This window comes from Ammodytes marinus (genome assembly GCF_949987685.1).
Source record: "Ammodytes marinus genome assembly, chromosome: 23".
NCBI classification, from domain to species: domain Eukaryota; kingdom Metazoa; phylum Chordata; class Actinopteri; order Uranoscopiformes; family Ammodytidae; genus Ammodytes; species Ammodytes marinus.
The window spans coordinates 4,299,699-4,322,343 of NC_137227.1; the positions used below are offsets into that span (position 1 = coordinate 4,299,699).

The 22,645-nt window shown below is 38.5% G+C and overlaps 1 protein-coding gene across 4 annotated transcripts; it reads right to left on the minus strand.

Moving 5' to 3' along the window:
- Positions 1-235: 235 nt before the first annotated feature.
- Positions 236-21,407, minus strand: LOC307269252 (uncharacterized protein). 4 transcript variants are annotated; one of them, XM_080052138.1, is made up of 7 exons: positions 21,334-21,407; positions 18,372-20,331; positions 18,073-18,236; positions 17,775-17,998; positions 17,422-17,551; positions 17,218-17,318; positions 236-1,425 (listed from the first exon to the last, which is right to left on the minus strand). In XM_080052138.1, the coding sequence occupies exons 2-7, from the start codon at positions 19,801-19,803 to the stop codon at positions 1,206-1,208; spliced, it is 2,271 nt and encodes a 756-aa protein (XP_079908264.1). In that variant the 5' UTR covers positions 19,804-20,331; positions 21,334-21,407; the 3' UTR covers positions 236-1,205. The 4 variants fall into 4 exon arrangements, 3 of the variants coding, with proteins under 3 accessions (XP_079908264.1, XP_079908263.1, XP_079908265.1); XM_080052137.1 differs by lacking the exons at positions 17,218-17,318; positions 17,422-17,551; positions 17,775-17,998; ... (1 more) ...; positions 18,372-20,331; positions 21,334-21,407 and adding exons at positions 1,881-1,981; positions 2,086-2,215; positions 4,588-4,811; ... (1 more) ...; positions 5,735-7,667; positions 9,249-9,328; XM_080052139.1 differs by lacking the exon at positions 236-1,425 and adding an exon at positions 15,628-16,730.
- Between the last annotated feature and the right edge of the window lie 1,238 nt (positions 21,408-22,645).

Here is a 22,645-nt window from a genome sequence, read left to right on the forward strand (position 1 = left end):
ACTAATGAATGATAAAACACATCTTAAACTCATACTTTTACATGTTTATTTTGATACTCAACTGATTATTTACAGTATATTTCAAGAGTAACATTCAATATGCTTAAAACAAAATCATACAAAAGAATCTGCATGTCATAAAGCTTGCATATTCCATCATGTTTTTTAAAAAATTATAATACCATTCACTTAATGAGTAGAAGGTCTTCTCCAGTTTTTGGGTTAATCTAAAAAGAATTTGGCAAACACCCTTTTTTAAAAAAAGTCATGCTCTTGCAAGCTGCAGTAACATTTTATTTGAAAGTAAGTGCAAAGATCAGTTGGGACTTTAGTGAGACAAACAGGTAGTGGCAATGCAGCCTTTGTTTTATGTACATTTTGAAGCTTGTTAGTCAACTTTCAGTATTTTTAAAGAACAGAATGACAGACTGAACAAGTCTCTCATCTTGAGTGGAAATATTTACACAAACATTTTGTTTCCTTCGTTTTTGGGCAGATTTATTTCTTAGATTCCAGTGACTCCTGCTGTGGGGACCTTTTTATACGGTAGTTTTAACCTAAAAATAAAAGTTAAATCATGTCAGTAGTCTTTTCTAATAACTTGTAAGTAGGTTTAATTTCCCTGACATCACCTAAACACTGAATGGATAAAAAGAGCTTCTATCTGCTTTGCTACTTATAGTTCGTCTGAGCTAAAAAGTTATCTACCGGTAAGTAGGGATTTTCCATTCATATATTTTTCTAAAAAGGCATTAGCTATATCCAGTCCTGAATACATCTCTTCCTTTCTTACTTTACACAATATAATCTAAAGCACCTACAGTATCAACTACACTCTAAGTGCTGGGGTCCCAGCTATGATAATTAAAGGCTTGTGCTTTCAAGACATTACCTGTATGAAAAAAGCAAAGGGGTGTGATGTCTTATCACGGCCAGACAGGGGCACTGTGGGTCCATCAGAACACAGAACCCCAGTGCTGATAAGGCAACATACTGTACATTACCACAGGGTATGAAGTAAATGACAACCAAACGTCTTAGACCCTTAGTAGGAAAATGATCTTTCACTCAGGTCCTGGTGTAAATTGTTGGGGGTATACCACCATTATCGCAGGGAGTATTAGACCTAAACGGTATACATCCAAGTATATCAAATTATAGTTCAACCTTGCTTTTGAAGTTCTTAATCCTTTTTGAATTCAACTTCACTTGAAGTCACTGGGTTGAGACTCTTGAACTGGGGCACCCAGGTCCTCCTTAAGGTTCATGGATAGCTTTGTAAAGCTGGTGGTGATGTCTTCTCTATGAAACATTTCCTTCAAAGGGGTCTCTGAATTCCACCCTTGAGTCTTGGCAAATTTGTAAACGCATCCAAAGAGTTCAGGAAACATCTCCATCAAATCAATGTTGGCTGCATCCTTGGCCCTGCAAACACAAACATCATGCAAACAAAGAAACAAATGAACAGTCAGCTTCAAAATTTGCATCTAGTTCGAAGATGACACCCCTGACCACATTAAGTCATCTTAATGACTAAAGCACAACAGTCATTTTGAGCCATTGATTGTCTTTTTACTGCCTTCACTTAACTGTAAAGAGAGAAAAAAAATCAAGAATTCTTGGTTATTTAAAAACAGTTTTTTGTGGATATATATTCATAGTATCAGTGATTAGTGGAATTTAATATTATTTGGAAAATTTCCATAATCTAAAAATGTGTCGCAAAGATGTTCTTTTCTTTTCTTATAAGAAGACTGAACAACACAACTTTCTGACTATATAAGAAAAATAAATAAATGTGTTTAATACTGTTTCAGTGTTATGATTTTTTTTCTTCTCATTTTAAGTCTGTGAATCAATTTAAACTCAGATTCACTTACCAGTGCTCATGGAGGTTTCTTATGAAGCGGAGTAAGGCCAGTGTGTTGTCAGGATAGGCTTTGTTCTTGGGATCCATCTTCTGGACCACCTCTGGTGAAAACTTTAACACCAAATGTTATAATTATACTAAGTAGTAAACTGGACTTCAGTACTACCAACTAGGTGTATTCCAAATAAATATTTAAATTGTTACGTTGTAGTCACCTTATCTTTCCACTGTCTGAAGGTTCCCTCCCCAGCACATTTGTCCAGCAGAGAAATGAATTCCTTGCCCGCAGTTCGATACTTTGCCACTTCCTCCCTGTTACCAATCTTCTTCAGGTATTCTACTCTCCTGGTGTAATGGAAACATTACTGTTAAGGCCCTGTTGCAGAAGTTCAGTAGCTTGGAAATCCAGACCCATATCTAGAACGATATAGCTCAAGGGGTGGCACCTACGCGTGCATTTCAAATACCACTGCACGCAATTGGATAGCACTACAATCAATCAGAGGTGCGGTATTAAGCCCTGTTCGTTTAGCGAAAAGCGAGATTAACTATTAAATAAAACTTTTGGCGTGGTCGGTCGGCAAAACAGAACATTCATCTTTCTTGCTAATGAAAGATTTGAGTGCCGGCTTCCAAATCGTTAAAGCTGGGGTATATGATTTGGGAGAAAATAGCAGTTGGGATAGAGATCCGAATCCAAATACCTGAACCGCTCCACTTGTGTTCTCTCTGGTCCCTCCCTGACACGCTCTACCTGCTATAGCTCTTCCCTCCCAACGACAGTTATGCGCGTTAATGTTTTTTCAACTAGTGTCTTTCCTCGTATCCTTGCTGTCTTAGTGGTGTAAGCAGTTGTTGTTAAACGGGAAATAGGACATTTAGGGGCCGTTGATTGTAGACATTGCTGTTTGTTGGCTGCCATAGTGCCAAACTGTCAGACTGCTAGGGTCGTGAACGCTCACGCAACTGACGCAACAATGTCGTTGCCAAGGTGAACGGAAAGTCCCAACAGTCAATAAGAACGGAGAATCGGAGCCTCGCTCTGATTGGTCAAAGTGTACATGAGCGGTGGCAATTTTTGGGGGCGGCACACAGAGGCAGGGGAGAGCAAAGTGATGAGTAGATATTCTCAGACCATTTCACCTACATATAGCTGAATGGCTAATATGACATTTCTGCCAATTATTACAGTGAAAAGTTACCCACCCCAGCTTTAAGTGTCGAGGTCAAAGCCGTCTCACACTCAACCAACATATCCACAGCCATCTCTGTTGTTTAATATCACAGCTTCGACGGAGAATACTGTCGTCATCCGGTAACGTCCGCCCCAGAGCGCCATACCAACCCAGTCTCACAGTGAAATGTAAAATAGGTACATTGGTCCACAGCGCAAAATGTAGAGATTTCACAATACAGGCCTTGAAATTGTGAATTACCTACATTTGTTCCCCCTATTCATTTCTAATGGACAGCGTACATGTCACGTGACTTTCAAATCCTCCCGGCCGAAACGAAACCCAAGCTGTGACCGCCATTGCCCCAGCTTTTATTCTGCAGATTTTTAAGATATATAAACTATTAAATGGGTTTTTGATAACATTGTTAGTGAGAAATGTGTGTCTTACTCTCACAATCTTCACTCAGTGAATGTATACGATGTAGTTTGATGGTTATCACGAATATTATTCTGGACATCGCCAAGAAAATGTAGAAATACAACATTTCTTTCAGGTCGATATACTGGTTGCTATGCTGTTGCTATGAAGCTCCTGGCGCTGCCTTAAACCGGAAACAGGAAGCGTTTGAATTATTATTATTTCTTTGCTGTAAATGCTTAATTTGTTGTTCTCTCATTTAAAAAACACGTGTTTATTACAGAGGAGGGATGACGTCTACATAGTCGCCTGCTTACAGCTCCTGTGACAGTTTGGTTTCCTCTAATCAAGAGCATCATGTTACCTTTTACAGACCAAGTGTTTCTTTCAACTGTCTTCTATATGACCCAGTGAATTGACATAGCGATGAAGCGATGAACTACTGTGTAATAACTGATGCATTTGTCTAAACTGCAGAGATGCACTACTGCGGTTTGCAAGTAGAATGAGCGGTTTATGGTAAATTTTCATAACACAGGGAAAATAAGTTTACTTGAGGATATATGAAGTGCAGAATAAACATAAGACAAACTCATCTAGTATTGATTTAAAATGGTGCTAGAGATGAAAACTGACCATTCCCTATCCTATCCCATCCCATTCCTACTGCCTCAGATAATTCCTGGACTTGACCCCTAATGCCCCCGGGGTTGACATTCTAGGGTTTCAGTTAAATGTCTCACCTATTGAATTGATTATCATGAATCATCTCCATCATCAGGTTTGGTTTTTGACCTAATACTTGTTAACTAATGATCTTCTCACCACCTTCAGCTGCAAATGTTTAGTTATGATTATCACATGTTGATATGCCATTACACTTAACAAAGATATGCATTAAAACACACTTTGAATCAACATTGGTCGGGCTTATTGAAAGGTCACACGATCACCAACCTTTAAATTATGTGTGTGCCACTTCATCCAGTAAAGGTAGAAATATTTCACAAACATTTTTGACCAACCGAACAAATGACATAACAGTCTAAAGATTATTAAAACAATAAAATTATAAGGATTCTAATCCATACATGTATCCATCAATCAGTGTTTCCTTCTTACCTTTCAGTGGTCCAGAAAAGGGGATGACTCAAGCATTCTTCCACTGTAGGTCTGCTCTTTGGTTCCTTATTGATCATCCACTCAATGAGATCCTTTGCCACCACATCTTCAACATGGTCCAGAGTGGACTTCCCTTTATGAATGTTGCTCTCAACTTTAAAGGGTATGTCACTGAAAGGATGGTGTCCACCAGACAGTATATAATAAATCAGCATCCCCGCCACCTTAAAAATTACAGTAATTATTTTTCAACAAGTCATAAATTAAAGGTTCAGTAAGCGGAATGGTCAGTTTAGCTAACTTCCTGTCACTGACTGCAGTTAGCAGTCCCCTCTATCGTCCCCACATTAATGTCTTCAAGCAGCGGGTTATCTAGCATCATCTCAGATAAGTAAGAGTGATAAAACATGATAAAAACCATCAAAACAGACATTGGGAAGGATGTTTACCTGCTCCGCCATTGTAGGCGCATAAACATTCACCCATCTGTCGCTCTGCGCGTGCACCGGCAGTGAGACGGGTGCCAGTTTGTAGCTTTCTCTCTTTTGATTGGATATCAGTTTCGGGATCCCCGAAAAGTTTATTTGCCGATTACATGCAGAGCGAGTGACTGAGAGATCGGCTTTATGAAACACGCACACTATGTAAGTGATGACTGTATGAATAAAGAGCACTTCATAAATAAATCGCTTACTTCACCTTTAAGTTTGTATAGCAGAACAATTAAGCATTAACAGTTAGTTAATGCTTAGTAAGCATTAACTTACCATTATTTAACTCACCATGAATAGCTTCAACTTATCATTCATTAACAGTTAATCAATGTACCCTTATTATTAAGTGTTACCAAAAAATGTACCTGAATATCAGTGCTTCTCTTGTACGGTGTGTCAGCTCCTCCTGCTAAAGTCTCTCTCGCCATCCAGCATTTTGTTCCTGCACTGCCTGTTCGACAGGTTGTTTGGCCTTTGAGTAACCGTCTACTTATACCAAAATCAGCTAATCTTGCTCTGCCGTTAACATCTGCAGGACAAATCACATAGACAATCTCAGGAGCCAAACGGAAATATTATAATTATAGTATCAAACATTGTGGCTCTTCTTTTGATTTTCATAAGGTGAATTTCATCATTTTAACTTGTCTTACCGATCAAAACATTCTGTGGTTTGAGATCCCGGTGGAGAATTGGAGGGTTGTGACAGTGAAGAACCCTTAAACTGCCGAGAAACTGATAGACAAAATGATTTCTCATCAGACCATCATCATTGATTGTGATATCTCTTATGTATTCTTCCAATGTGTATTCACAAAGTTGAAGACCGAGATATCCAAAGTTCTCATCCTCCGCTGCGTCAACATATCGTACAATAGATGGATGATCAAGCTCTGGGAGTCGTAGAATTCCTTCCTCATTCTTCATCTCTTGATAGTTGGCGTTATTCATTTTCTTCAAAGCAACTTCAGTGCCATCGTCTCTCAGCCCCAAGAAGACTTCAGTACCATCACTTCCCCTGGCTATGCGGAATTCTGCATCATTCACATAAATCATGCTCTTAATTCTGGTTACTTTACTTTCATCAGTGCTCAGCAGGTTCTCTAGTTCTACTCTCCATCTCTTGCTGATCTGTAGCCATTTGTGTTTTATCAATGACATTGTAGTGTTGACAGGTGGTAATGGTTTAACATGTGCGTTTGACTCCATTAAAGGAACTGCAGTTGGATCAGCTTCAGCTGTGTGAACTTGGTCTCTTTGCTTTTCTGACTTTTTCTTCTTCTTTTTCTTCTTCTTTTTCTTGGATCCAGGTCCAGCTGCACCGTCCTCATGTTCCAATGTTGGTTTGCTGAAATGATTATCCAGTCGTCTGATCACTTCTTTCAGATCTTTTAGCATGTGCATATCTGCATCTGTCAATACGTCCTCAGGCACCGAAGTCATCCCCACCGATGTAAAGATTTCAGATGCATGTTCAAATGAAAGCATGTTTCCAAATATACCGTAAGTGAGGACTCTAATGTTAAAATCGTGTTTTTCTTGCCCAAAAGGAGCAACTGTTTTGCATAACTTCTCAGTAAAGTTGCGGTCCCAGCCATCTGTGCCTTTTGTTTTCTGTGTTATCACATATAGTGTTTGCAGAACAACTTGCCATATAACAGAGCTCTCTTCTGAGCAAAGCTGTTCCAGTAGACAGGGGATTATAGCTATTGCTTGTTCATTTGGTATCTCTTCCACAGTGCACAGAACTGCATTCAAACTTACAATTGCAAGATTGACATATATCTTAGGGATGGTTGGAAAGCGACTTACTGCACCTGCAATGTAGGAGTTCAGATTTCCAGTGTCCTTTAGCCATTTAATACATCTGCGGCGGTATTCTTCTGCACCTTGCCCAGTCACACTAAAAAGTGTTTCAATCATGGTCAGGTGAGTCTCAGGATGCTCCAACAGCATGTGACTGTCAAGTGTTTGGAACACTTTTTCAAGTGGGTCCCTTGACACAGCAATTGTCATATCAAGGAAATATCTGATTTTGGAGCATAATTTATGTCCTTTTGATGCAAAGTGATGAACCATTTTGGATATTTTGTCATTCTGAGTTCTATATTCCAGACTAGTGTCAGGTAACACTGAGATTGTTGCACCAGCATAAATGAGCACTTTCAAGACAGAATCCCTGTCATTCAGGGCAGCAGCTTGCAGCGGTGTGAAAGGCTGTGAATCACATCCATCTGGATTAGCTTTTGCTTCAAGCAGTTTCTCCACAAAAAAAACTGGTCTTTTGTAAATTGACACATAATGCAAAGGTGTCAAGCATGTTGTGTTGGAGTTTGGGTTTGCACCCTGCTGCAAAAGGAAAGTGAATATTTCTCTTCTATTATATACAACAGCAGCAATCAGTGGTGCTATGAAGTCATCCAACTCAATGCATGGGTGAGCTTGATTAATGTTGTCGCTGTTTAATAGTTTTTTTAGCTCCTTGAGCTTGTCGTCAATTATACACTGTATTATAGGGTGTGTTTCTATTGGGGAGACTGTCTCTTGTAGCTGTTGAAGGAAATCCATTTATTTGCTTCAGAGTACCTGAGAAAAAGAGAAATTTAGGTTATTGAAGTGGAATCAGGTAGTGGCCGAGAGGGCCTTTGATTCCATCAATCATCTTAAAACTAGAAGGAGACCTGCACTGAGACTCGGGAAGATAGTTCTGGTCTCATCAGGTTTCTTTATTGAAGGTTGCCATCAGTCACAAGTTACAAGTGAGGATACACAGCTCCCAATATAATCAATACAGATGTTAACCTATACACAAGGATAAGCTCTCGTTCAGATCTTAACTATCCCTAGCCTAACCTCAACCGAACTTGGAAAAGGGAAACCGAACCCAAAGAGCCGTACCTCGGGCCTCTGGAACAGAGAGCAGCCAAGCAGCAGTAGTGAGCACCCTTTAATTCCACAACATGAATGGTGTTGTCGAAACTGAAGATTCAAGCTTGCGTGCCTTGAACTAAGTTAATCATAATGCCGTCACTACACGGGCAGTTCACGGATGAGCAGAAACAGCAGACTGGTATGTATAACTTACCTTTTTTGAAAGGTAAACTTACCTTTTTAAAAGGTAAACTTACCTTTTAAAAAGGTAAACTAACCTTTTAAAAAGGTAAACTACCGTTTTTAAAAGGGTAACTACTCTTTTTTTGTGTACCTTATTGTAAAGTGTTACCTTTCCATTTAAAACGTTTGGCAAACAGGAAAGGATCATTTAGGCATTATGTGTTACATTGTTTTTTAAAGCATTTTTTTAATGTTTCAAGAAGCTCAGAACAAACTCCTTTTACCAACAGTAACACCAAAGTGAAACACAGTGGATGTGTAAATCAACACATTTTTATTATCTAAAATATTATAAAATAGCATTGTTCTACTCTTAAAATACAGTATAATCCAAAAGCAATCAAAGCAGTATGTTATACTTCTATTTGGAACTCTGCACATAACAGACACAATACGTTTTCTCTGAGGAAAACTCTTCACAGGACTGTCAGTGTTCCATGTTTCCACACAAAGAAAGTTGTGAATGTGATTTTTGAGCATGTATTCTTTCTTGCCCCACCCTGTGCCCAAGTTATCTGGCTTCACGTAAATACAACCCTCTGAATTGATTTGTTCCAACAGAGCAGCAACTAGCCCACTATGGACTGACAAATGACTGTTACAACTTGTGGAGGAAAAGGGATAACACCAAAAGGTCTGTGCAGTGAAATATAGGAAAGAGGTGCTAACTCTGAGGACAGAATGCACGGTCGGACATGGACGTATCCAGGACATCCTCTTTCGCTCAATACATAAAGTAATGTACAACTAGAGTGTATCACCAGGGCTATGAAAAAAACACACTGCCAAATGGGCTACAGGCACTTAAACATTTCATCGAACAACTTGAAATATTTCCTATATTTATTATGTTTGCTGATAAAAGCAGCTTTGAATTTGTAATGCACAAAGAGTGCCACACCTCGAGTTCACCGACTGAAAACATTGTACTTCCTCATTTAGGTCTGAGGTCATTATAAGATAATACATAGGCTATTGATATTTTTTTCATTAAGTAGACATTCATTACATAACATTGTAAGGTAATTGTTGGATTGTAAGAAATGTACTTACGGTGTCCTCTGTAGTAGCCTATGAATGATATCTAACTCAACATGGTGTTCTTCTTTTGTACATCTTTCTGCTCCTCCCGTTTACAGTAAGTATGAACAGGTTGGACCAGTCAGGAACATATTTTTTGGTAGGGATGGGTTGAGCTTTCAAAGGGGACAAGTACCTTACACTCATATGGTTTCAGGCTGATTTTCTTCCTGAAGTATTTGGGAAAGTTATTATCTGTCGTCATTGTCCAAATTTGAGAAGATCTGAGTTGATAAAAATGTTGATATTCTCAGCTAAGTACTAATACATATTACATTGAGCTATAGGGATATGCTTCATGAGCAGCACTGAACTTTTGCTTCAGTTAAACCTTTCTACATACAGACTAATAATAGCCTACATGTATGTACAAATTGGTGGCTGTATACAGACACCGTTCAGGGCTGAAAAAGTTAACCACCAACATAAAAGACACCACAAGTTAAAATCAATTAAAGATAATACGAGCACAAATCTATCTGTAATAAATATACAAATACAGAAAAAGATAGGCCTATCTATAAATAACACCAATGTGATTTAAGTATGTGTCTGCTCAGTCTGGTGAGACAGAATCAAAACAGTGAAGTTGTGGCCTGTTATTAAACCAAAGGCAGAAGCTCAAAGTGCTGAAACACTCCATAGAACTAAGAATCATTTGATCTTTCACATTAAGTCATTAAATATGTCAATGTAAAATTATTGGTTGTTACAGCTTTAAGATCAAAATGTCCAAAGGCAGTAAAGTAAAATTCACATTAAATTGTGTTGACCACAACAAAGTAATCAATTATTCTCAGAGGGGAAGAAAAACTAATATTGTCAATGCTATTACCCTAACGACTAATGAATGATAAAACACATCTTAAACTCATACTTTTACATGTTTATTTTGATACTCAACTGATTATTTACAGTATATTTCAAGAGTAACATTCAATATGCTTAAAACAAAATCATACAAAAGAATCTGCATTTCATAAAGCTTGCATATTCCATCATGTTTAAAAAGAAAAGTTGCAATACTTCACCGGTTTGAATATGAAGGTGTATTGAATTCTGAGATCCTATGTAGTATAAATGTGCAAAAAAAATTAAAATCGGTTCATTGGTTCGGTACTTCGTAAATATTACTGTGATGTCACAGTAAAAGACATCACAGTAATATTTACAAAGTAAGTTTTTTTAACCCTATATTTCTCTTTCTGTGATGTCACAAGAAAGAGAAATATAGGGTTAAAAAAAACACTCTTTCTGCCTTTTCTCAGGCTAGGATGAACCGATTTAAATTTTTTTCGCACATTTATACTACATAGGATCTCAGAATTCAATACATCTTCATATTCAAACCGGTGAAGTAGGCCTTTAATGAGTAGAAGCACTTGTAGTCTTCTCTCCAGTTTTTGGGTTAATCTAAAAATAATTTGACACCCTTTTTTTGAAAAAACATGCTCTTGCAAGCTGCAGTAACATTTTATTTTAAAGTAAGTGCAAAGATCAGTTGAGACTTTTGTGAGACAAACAGGTAGTGGCAAATGCAGCCTTTGTTTTATGTACATTTTGAAGCTTGTTAGTCAACTTTCAGTATTTTTAAAGAACAGAATGACAGACTGAAAAAGCCTCTCATCTTGAGTGGAAATATTTACACAAACATTTTGTTTCCTTCGTTTTTGGGCAAATAAATGACTTATTCTTATCAGATGTATTCCTTAGATTCCACTGACTCCTGCTGTGGGACCTTTTTATACAGTAGTTATTAGCTAAAAAGAAAAGTTAAATCATGTCAGTAGTCTTTTCTTCTATCTGCTTTGCCACTTATAGTTCCTCTGAGCTAAAAAGTTATCTACCGGTAAGTGGGGATTTTCCATTCATAAATTTGTCTAAAAAGGCATTAGCTATATCCAGTCCTGAATATTTTCTCTTCCTAAAAAAACAATTGTCTTTTTTTCCCCCTTTACACAATATAATCTAAAGTACCTACAGTATCAACTACACTCTCAGGGGCACTTTACACGGCCACGCAAAACGGTGCATACGCAGAAAAATTTCTGCGGTTGCACTATATCATTTACAGGAAAACAGCAAACGCAAACGCAAACGCAGGCATGAACCGCAGATTTTTGAGATCACCTCCGAGGGAGGATTTTTTGGAAAACTTAACGGTTTTGGTTTCCTGTAAACACCGAAACCATTTCCCCTGATAACGCTGACGTCACGGCTCCACCCTCACACATGCGCATTGCGTTTGGATATAAATAGGCATGCGCCGTCTTTGTAGGTCCACGTGCGCCAGTTGGAAAACAACAACAACAATGGCGGATCACCGAGCTGCATTCATTGTGCTCATGGACGTTGTGCTGTTGCTGATGCATTTGTTATCGTGCCACCAATCGCTCCTACAAGCAAATAGGGAAAGAGTTGTGCTCTGCCTGTTTTTCTAGCTAAATAAACGTGTGTCACTTCTATATGCCAGGGACACGGCTCTACATTAAAAAAACACTATCAGCGTGCAGCGGTTAAGTTAGGCTACTGTTCAACAAAAGGAGCATTAAGGCTACGGCTTCACAGTAAAAGCATTTCACTGGCTAAACATTCATAGCATTTCGCCGGACACACGTGAGTTGACTTTTATTTTGAAGTACGCCTAACAGGAAAATATCCGCTCACGAAGCCCCTTCACTATCAGCAAGTCTGCTGTTTTTCCGAGTTCAATGCGGTGAAATAAGAGGACAGTCTTTTACAATATTTGTAACCCCAAGCTTACACCAACCGCTTTATGAACGTTAGTGGCATTAATTTTCGGTTACAGTAAGGTTGTATGCATCAAATTGTACCGGAAGAGCTATCTACTAGGCTGTGTCACCGCTGACTATTGGCTTGGCATGGCTGCTACTTCAGCGATTTCGGCCCGTTTCCTCTGAAAACTTTGTGTACGGGTGAAGATGTCAGATAAATTGTGTCTGAACGGGTTTTTTTTTTTAAAACCAAAAACGGGAAAACTCACGTTTTCACCGTGTAAAGTGCCCCTAAGTGCTGGGGTCCCAGCTATGATGATTAAAGGCTTGTGCTTTCAAGACATTTCCTGTATGAAAAAAGCAAAGGGGTGTGATATCTTATCACGACCAGACAGGGGCACTGTGGGTCCATCAGAACACAGAACCCCAGTGCTGATAAGACAACATGCCCTGCATTCCAATAGTAGTTGCACTTCCCCTCGTTCACCTCCCCTCAGCCCTTGGCATGACGTAACAGCATACGTTGCACGGAGGGAACTTGGAGAGCGGAGGGAGACTGGGCGGGGGAGGAGCGGAGGATTTAAATGGAACCCACTTGCCCACTTGCCCTTGTAGTCGCAATGGACCGTCAGTTACATAGGTAAATCTGAATGCAAATAATACAGAATTATAACATTCTGCTAAGGTAGCCTATGTTGCAGAAAGCCATTTCCATAGCATAACAAACATTGAATTTCGACACGGTAACTCAGATTATCAAGATATTGTTACTTACACATGTAAATAGTTTGCTCCGACATATTTTCTTATTTATACTTTCAACCAAAAACATTTGTTTTAAATAGTCCTCTAATTGGCAGCCATCGGTGTTATAGCAGCAATGTGTAAACTGCAATACATTCACTGGATTGTTCGTATGGAAATAGGATAGCCTAATTGCGTTTTGGAATATATTTATATATATAGGCCTATATTTGTCCTGCGGGTGGCCGCGATGTCCCTAAAAGCATACAGTCTACCGGAAAATAAAAGGAGAAGAAGAAGACGAACTGCAATGCACTGTGGGTGATATCCACCTCGGAGTGACCATCCATGTTGACTTGATCACTCAGCCCTCCGAGGGTCTATCTCACGAAGTTCACTTCAGTTTCCAGACTATTGGAACGACACTTAAGATGGCAGCGGGGATTCCCCCGAGGGCAAGTGCCTAGGGCAAGTGAACGAGGGCCTGTTGAACGGGTATTGGAACGTACCCATACTGTCCACCCTTTTCACTCTTCGTCTAACTCTTTGTGGAATGGTAGTATATCTGAAAGTCTGAAAGGCCATGAAAACTGATAATAGGACAAGGCCATTAGGACATAGTCAAAACCTTGAGAAACAAAAATCATTCCAAACACTAATCAGCTCAGCTCTGATTTGTGACAGAAGACTATGGGAATAAATATTTAAGTTCATCAAGTAGTTCAGTTCCATTCTTTGATGAAGAACGACATCAGCACTAGATACTTTACCAGAAGGGGCTTTTTTTAGTGATAGCCTTTTAAAAAATAAACTTAGCCTAGGTCTATAGCTATACATTTGGATGAGTCAGACCTGCAAGGGATTGCAGATGTGTCTTGTTGCTGCACAGTGTCCTTTGTCACATCTCCTGTTACAGAGTTAAGGGGAGTATGAGTACTATAAGGCATTCAAAAGAAACACAATCAATTCATTGGCTAAATGGCACATCATACATCATGCATTTTTTCTTTCTTCTTTACATCTCAACTTCCTCTCCCTCCCCTTCCTGTAGCTACAGTTCACTCACTTCCTGTCTACACAGACAAAGGCCTAGTTTATTTTTAGCTATGAGCTGCAACCTGCACCATAGAACACAGAGTAAACTCAAGTCAAACTCCATTCTATCTTTCAATAGCATATACAATTAAAATACATAATGCATGTATCAATGAATACATAACAAATGTAAAATAAAAAGATACCCAACAAAATAAACCATAGGCTAGTTAAAAACAAACATCAGTAAAAAAATGAAAAAACATCATAAGCACATCAGGGTTCGACATAACGTATAGCCCGATGGCCCGGGGCCAGTAAAATCATATGCAGGGCAAGTTGATTGGCCAGTCACTGTCCCGCCCGGGCCAGTGACTGGCCAATCACAGTTCAGTATCTTTTTGTAGACTACATCATGGTTCATTGAAATGCGCGTTGAGAGTCGTAATGAAAGCAGTGTTTATTTAAGACTCAATATAATAAACCTAATATAAAATATATTTTTTAATGAAAGGCCAGTGAACAACCGATGCGTGGGCGGACAGGCGGAGCAACAAGCGGGTGCACTCTCGCTCCGTTGGCAGAGCTGCCTACCGTCCGCCTGCGAGTCGACAAATCAATCGACTTGCTTTGCCTCCTTTCTTTCTTCCCACAGCAGAGGTTGAGGTGCAGAAAATGATAACTGCGCTTTTCCTTTATCTGCCGACGTAATGTTACAGTATTTGCATGCAAGCCCCAATGGTAATACAAATGAGAGGCGTTATTTAAACGCTGTGAATGCGTCTCCGGTGATTGTGTCGGTTGTAGACAGAAACGAACGGAGGGACTCCGCTCACTGCACAGTTCCTATAGTCGCGCAGTTTGGCACTGTGTTTTCAGGCTCGAGACATTCAATCAGATCGCGGAAGTCTTTCCCATTGAAATCGCTAACGGGGAGAATATCCCCGGTTATTATTTTAGCCACAAACCACAGTTCATCTGCGCGGCGGCTCACTCGCTGGCGAGATCACACGGTGAAACGCTGCTGTGATCGGACGAAGGCATTGTGTGTTTCTAAGGTGATTTAACGTCATAGTCTTAGACGAGCGTTTAACTTATGCTGCATATTTTGCACTGCATTGTTTTTTATCAATAGTTTGAAAAAATGGTCCCACACCGGACTCTTATGTGAAGCTGACACTTCATGGAGAAGTGACACTCCTGCAGCGCGCTCACGACCAGACGTGAACTCACATACACGGTGAAATCTCCCATTAAAAAAACGGCATAACCCACTGATTTTCGGATTTCTATTCTATTTTTGAAGTCAACTTGAGCGCAAGTGGAAAACCGGTCATTCGGTCGACACATTCACATCCCTAATGCATATAGAGAAAGTAATAAAAACAGCCTACCACACATGACTTCTGCAGGTGAACTATTCATTAAACTACCCAAGTTCAAGAATAAAAACAACCATCAAACTACTTGACTTTAAAATACTGGCCGACTCTTTCAACATACTTTCAGTTGTAGGCTTCTAATTCAATATGTTTGCCTGGTTTTATATTATGTGTATGAGCAATATCAACATTTCATATAATTAACTAAAAGAAAAATAACCAAATCTAAAGGGAATATCTATACTGTTATAGTATAGATATTCCCTTTAGATCTGGTTATCTTTCTTTATTTTTCTAATACAGGTATTATAATTATTGACACAAAAAAAGTGTGTGCAGGGCCAGTGAAAATATACAAGGGGCCAGTAAAACTCGGATCCACTGGCCCGGCGGGCCAGTAGGAAAAAAAAGTTATGTTGAACCCTGCACATAAAACCTTTTAACACCTATCTCGAAACCTTTATCTCCTTCTTTGAGGCTGTCTTATATTATCATGGGCAGAAGAACACACCATTAAAGTGTGTAAACAGAGTATAAGGGCCATGTTGAAAAAAGAGAAAAAAGATTTGAGAAAAAAAGTCACAGTTAAATGTATTTCGAGAATAAAGTCGATATTTTGCAAGGATAAAAGTCGAAAAATAATGAGAAAAAGTCAACATTTTACGGGGGAAAAAATGCAGCAAAACAACCCTCTTCCTCCACAAAAGAGACAATTTCATCTAAGTATGTGTCATTCTTTCTTATTTATGCATATGAATTGCAGAAATTCTAAATGCATATTCTTTTCAAATTCTTGATAATGTAATGTTAATGCCATGTTAATGGCCCAAAAGCAAGAAGCTAAACCAAACTAATCACTAAACACTCCTGTGTGCTTGTTATGACTCATTTATTTACCACGTTATGTTGTGCTTGTTCATTTGAAATCCTTGTTTTAGAACAGAATTAATTCCCCCACCTCTTTATTCATCTCACAATTGTTCTAATTGCTAGTACTTCTGAGGGACTACGATAACAAGTCAAGTGCCAATGCAACAGTCCAAAAACCTTACAGGCTTATCTCACTGTAGCCATTTTGTCATCTCACAATAATAAAATGAACGATGACTGAATTCCATTTAGCTGCTTCAGTGTCATGCTGAATTTTAGCACACCATCATGGCTTACTGGGACGCTTGAGTAGAAGAAAGCCATCTTTAACGTTATCAGTGACATATGTGCTTTTCCCTTCTTGATAGATGTGTCAATGTCAGATGTGAAGTAAGGCCCACTGGACTTCATTTCTGTGCAGTCCTGTTGCATAGTGATGCCTTGCTTTTGAAGTTCTAAATCCTTTTTGAATTCAACTTCACTTGAAGTCACTGGGTTGAACTGGAGCACCCAGGTCCTCCTTAAGGTTCATGGATAGCTTTGTAAAGCTGGTGGTGATGTCTTCTCTATGAAACATTTCCTTCAAAGGGGTCTCTGAATTCCACCCTTGGGTCTTGGCAAATTTGTAAACGCATCCAAAGAGTTCGGGAAACATCTCCATCAAATCAATGTTGGCTGCATCCTTGGCACTGCAAACACAATCATCATGCAAACAAAGAAACAAATGAACAGCCAGCTTAAAAACCTTCTAGTCATCTAGTTTGAAGATGACACCCATGACCACATTAGGTCGTCTTAATGACTAACGCACAACAGTCATTTTGAGCCATTTTGAATACAATTTAATGCCATGATTTTCTTTTTTACTGCCTTCATTTAACTGTAAAGAGAAAAAGAAAAAAACTCAAGAATTTTTGCCTTTGGAAAACTGTGTTCTGTGGATTTATATTCATAGTATCAGCAATTAGTGGAATTTAACATTATTTGGAAAATTTTCATGATCTAAAAATGTGTCGCAAAGATGTATTTTCTTTTCTTGTAAAAAGACTGAACCACACAATTTTCTGACTATATAAGAAAAATAAATAAAAGTGCATAATTACTGTTTCAGTGTCCGGATTTTTTTCTTTCTCACATTTTAAGTCTATGAATCAATTTCTACCCAGTTTCACTTACTGGTGCTCATGGAGGTTTCTTATGAAGCGGAGTAAGGCCAGTGTGTTGTCAGGATAGGCTTTGTTCTTGGGATCCATCTTCTGGACAATCTCTGGTGAAAACTATAATGGCTAACGTTATATTTATACTGAGTAATAAACTGGACTTCAGTAATACCAACTAGGTGTATTCCAAATAAAGAATACAATGTTACGTTGTAGTCACCTTATCTTTCCATAGTTTGAAGGTTCCCTCCCCAGCACATTTGTCCAGCAGAGAAATGAATTCCTGGTCAGCATCTCGATACTTTACCACTTCCTCCCTGTTACCAATCTTCTTCAGGTATTCTACTCTCCTGGTGTAAAGGAAAAATTACTGTTAAGGCCTTAATGCAGAAATTCAGTAGAAACGTATCACTTAGATGTGATAAGGGACACCTGTTTCCTGTGTTATGCATTATGCTCTCCTCCCCACACACCATGTCTTCAACTCCCTAGTTTTGGTTTCCTCTCATCAAGAGCTACATAATTTACAATTGTATCCATAAACGTATCAATCAATCAGTGTTTCCTTCTTACCTTTCAGTGGTCCAGAAAAGGGGATGACTCAAGCATTCCTCCACTGTAGGTCTGCTCTTAGGTTCCTTGTTGATCATCCACTCGATGAGATCCTGTGCCACTGCATCTTCAACATGGTCCAGAGTGTAAATCCCTTCATAAATGTTGCTCTCAACTTTAAAGGGTATGTCACTGAAAGGATGGTGTCCACCAGACAGGATATAATAAATCATCATCCCTGCCACCTTAAAAATTAACAGAACATTTCAGTAAGTATTTTACAAGTCATAAAATAATTTTGTAAAGCAGAAAAATGTACCTGAATATCAGTGCTTCTCTTGTACGGTGTGTCAGCTCCACCTGCTAAAGTCTCTCTCGCCATCCAGCATTTTGTTCCTGCACTGCCTGTTCGACAGGTTGTTTGGCCTTTGAGTAACCGTCTACTTATACCAAAATCAGCTAATCTTGCCCTGCCGTTAACATCTGTAAGACAAAGTAAATACAGACTCAGGAAACAAAATTATGTATTATAATTAGGATTTCAAATATTTCTGTACTTTATTTGATTAATTTCAGAAGGTACATTTCATCATTTCAGGATATTTTAACTTATCTTACCGATCAAAACATTCTGTGGTTTGAGATCCCGGTGGAGAATTGGAGGGTTGTGACAGTGAAGAACCCTTAAACTGTCCAGAAGCTGATGGACAAAATTATTTCTCATGGAACCACCATCATTGATTTTAAAATCAATGTATTCTTCCAATGTGTATTCACAAAGTTGAAGACCAAGATATCCAAAGTTCTCATCCTCCGCATTGTCAACATATCGTACAATAGATGGATGATCAAGCTCTGGGAGTCGTAGAATTCCTTCCTCATTCTTCAGAACTTGAAAGTTGGCGTTATTCATTTTCTTCAAAGCAACTTCAGTGCCATCGTCTCTCAGCCCCAAGAAGACTTCAGTTCCATCACTTCCCCTCGCTATGCGGAATTCTGCATCATTCACATAAACCATGCTCTTAATTCTGGTTACTTTACTTTCATCAGTGCTCAGAAGGTTCTCTAATTCTACTCTCCACCTCTTGCTGATCTGTAGCCATTTGTGTTTTATTGATGACGTAGTGGTGTTGATGGGTGGTAATGGCTTAACATTTGAAGTTGACTCCATAATGGGAACTGCTATTGGATCAGTTTCAGCGGTGCAAACTTCGTCTCTTTGCTCTTCTTGCGTTCCCTTCTTTTTCTTCTTCTTTTTCTTCTTCTTTTTCTTGGATCCAGGTCCAGCTGCAACGTCCTCATGTTCCAATGTTGGTTTGCTGAAATGATTATCCAGTCGTCTGAGCGCTTCTTTCATATCTTTTAGCATGAGCATATCTGCAGATGTCAGTACGTCCTCGGGCACTGAGGTGATCCCCACTGATGTAAAGATTTCAGATGCATGTGCAAATGAAAGCATGTTTCCAAATATACCGTAAGTGAGGATTCTAATGGTAATCTCGTGTTTTTCTTGCACAAAAGGAGCAATTGTTTTGCCTAACTTCTCAGTAAAGTTGCGGTCCCAGCCATCTGTGCCTTTTGTTTTCTGCGTTATCACATAAAGTGTTTCCAGAACTACCTGCCATTTAACAGAGCTCCCCTCTGAGCAAAGCTGTTCCAGTAGACAGGGGATTGTAGCTAGTGCTTGTTCATTTGGTAGCTCTTCCACAGTGCACAGAACTGCATTCAAACTTACAATTGCAAGATTGACACATTCCTTTGGGATGTTTGGAAAGCGACTTACTGCACCTTCAATGTAGGAGTTCAGATTTCCAGTGTCCTTTAGCCATTTGATACATCTTCGGTGGTATTTTTCTTCACCTTGCCCAGTCACACTAAAAAGTGTTTCAATCATGGTCAGGTGAGTCTCATGATGCTCCAACAGCATGTGACTGCCAAATGTTCGGAACACTTTTTCAGGTGGACTCCTTTGCACAGCAATTAACACATCAAGGAAATATCTGATTTTGGAGCATAATTCATGTCCGTTCGAAGCTAAGTTATGAATCATTTTGTATATTTTTTCATTGTGAGTATTATTTTCCAGACTAGTGACAGGTACCAATGATACCTTTGCACCAGCAGAAATGAGCACTTTATAGACAGACTCCCTGTCATTGATGGCAGCAGTTTACAGCGGTGTGAAAGGCTGTAAATTACAGCCATTTATTGACACAGTATGTCCATCTGGATTAGCTTTTGCTTCAAGCAGTTTCTCCGCAAAAAAAACTGGTCCTTTGTAAATTGACACGTAATGCAAAGGTGTGAAGAATGTGTTGGAGGTACAGTTTGGGTTTGCACCCTGCTGCAAAAGGAAAGCAAAAATATCTCTTCTTTTATATACAACAGCAGCAATCAGTGGTGTTATGAAGTCCTTCAACTCAATGCATGGGTGAGCTTGATTAGTGTTGTCATTGTTTAATAGTTCTTTTAGCTCCTTGAGCTTGTTGTCAATAATATACTGTATTATAGGGTGTGTTTCTATTGGGGTGGTTTTTTGATGCTGTCGGATTAACTCCATTTCTTCGCTTCAGAGTACCTGAGAAATAGACAAAATTATGTTATTAATATTCCAAAATGTTGGATTCCATTTTAAACTTTTGGCAAACAGAAAAACATTTATTAGAATTTAAGCATGCGTCATTGTTTTTTTTAAAGTATTCTTTTAATGCTTCTAGAAGCTCAGACCAAACTCCTTTTACCATCAGCAAAACCAAAGTGAAACACAGTGGATATGTACATTTAGAGGATGTTGTATTTCTATTTGGAACTCTGCACATAACAGACACAATACGTTTTCTCTGAGGAAAACTCTTGACAGGATTCTCATACTGTCAGTGTGTCATGTCTACACAGGAAACTGACTGTTACAACATGTGGAGAAAAAGAAAGATAAGCTCCGCTCAGAGAAATATAAGTGAGAGGTGCAGATTCTGAGTAAAAAATGCATAGACATGGTGTATCCAGGAGATCCCCTTCCGATCAATACATAAAGTAACGTACAACTATAGAGACATTTATTTCCAGAGCTATGAAAAAAAACGCACCGATAAGTAGGGTAAAGGAAAAATCTCATATATTAATAATGTTTGCTGAGAAAAGTAGGAACAGGATGAGTTTTTATTTCATCCAGACACAACTACAGTCAACTTTGGACCTTGGTCCTAGATTCTAAAAGTACTAATTCTAATGATTGAATTTTTTTAGATATAACTTGTTGATGCACAAAGAGTGCCACACCTTGACGTGACTGGAAAATAAGACATTTAACTTCCTCATTGAGATCCGAAGCAATAGTATAACTTTGAGTTATAATGAAATATCTATAAATAGGTTTTGGTCAAAGTAGGCATGATAATATATAATATAATAAATATGCTTCTTATATTGTGTTTGTAAGAAAACATCCATTATAACCAGATAACTTTAAGAATGCATTAGGAATAAGTTAGGGGTATACATTGCTATTTCAGATGAGCACAGATATTTTACGATAACATTGTAATTTAATTGTTGTAGGATTGTAAAAACATTGACTTACAGTGTTGACGTATGGTGTTCTCTTAAGTACGAATTATATCTAACTTAACATGATGTGCTCTTTCTGCATTTCTTTCAGTCTTCTGACACTCTTTCCTGCTCCTCCCATTTACAGTAAGTTACTACAGGTTGGACGAGTCTGTAACAGGCTCGTTGGCAGAGATGGGTTGGGCTTTCAAATGAGACGAGCACCTTTCACTCGTATGGTTTCAGGCTGATTTTCTTCCTGAAGTCTTTGTGAAAGTCATTATCTGACTGTCCAGTCACCATTGTCCAAATTCGAGAAGATCTGAGTTGATAAAAATGTTGATATTCACAGCTAAGTGCTAACACTTATTTCATGGAGCTCACAGGGATATGGCTATAAGGATATGCTTCATGAGCAGCACTGAACCTTTGCTTCAGTTAAAACTTTCTACATACAGACATGTACAAATTGGTGGCTGTAGACAGACGTCATTCAGGGCTAAACAAGTAAACCACAAACCTAAAAGACACCAGAAGTGAAAGCAATTCAGGATAATACGAGAACAAATATTTCTGTAGAAAAGATACAAATATAGAAAAGGATAAGCCCATCTATAAATACCACCCATATGATTTAAGAACGTGTTCACTCTGTGTGGTGAGAGAATCAAAACAGTGAAGTTGTTGCCTGATAAACCAAAGGCAAAAACTCAAAGTGCTGAAAAAATCGGAGAATTGTTTGATCACTTAGTGTGTTCGTCATTAAGACCGCTTCCACATTAAGACAGTCATTAAATACGTCAATGTAAAATTATTGGTTGTTACAGCTTTAAATCACTTTAAATTGTGTTGACCACAACAAAGTAATCAACTATTCTCAGATGGGAGAAAAAACTAATATTGTCAATGCTATTACCCTAACGACTAAAGAACGATAAAACACATCTTAAACTCATACTTTTACATGTTTATTTTGATACTTAACTGATTATTTACAGTATATTTCAAGAGTAACATTCAATATGCTTAAAACAAAATCATATAAAAGAATCTGCATTTCATAAAGCTTGCATATTCCATCATGTTGTTGTTTTTTAAAGTTGCAATACCATTCACTTAATGAGTAGAAGCACTTGTAGACTTCTCTCCAGTTTTTGGGTTAATCTAAAAAGAATTTGGAAAAACACCCTTTTTTGAAGAAACATGCTCTTGCAAGCTGCAGTAACATTTTATTTTAAAGTAAGTGCAAAGATCAGTTGGGACTTTAGTGAGACAAACAGGTAGTGGCAATGCAGCCTTTGTTTTATGTACATTTTGAAGCTTGTTAGTCAACTTTCAGTATTTTT

Bases quoted from the DNA above. Each gene is read 5' to 3' on its own strand.
- LOC307269252 (XM_080052137.1), bottom strand. From the start codon at position 7,649: ATGGATTTCCTTCAACAGCTACAAGAGACAGTCTCCCCAATAGAAACA. The intron at 5,611-5,734 runs GTAAGACAAGTT...TTTGTCCTGCAG, and splicing joins ACCACAGAATGTTTTGATCG to ATGTTAACGGCAGAGCAAGA. The intron at 4,812-5,446 runs GTACATTTTTTG...GTAATTTTTAAG, and splicing joins AGAGAAGCACTGATATTCAG to GTGGCGGGGATGCTGATTTA.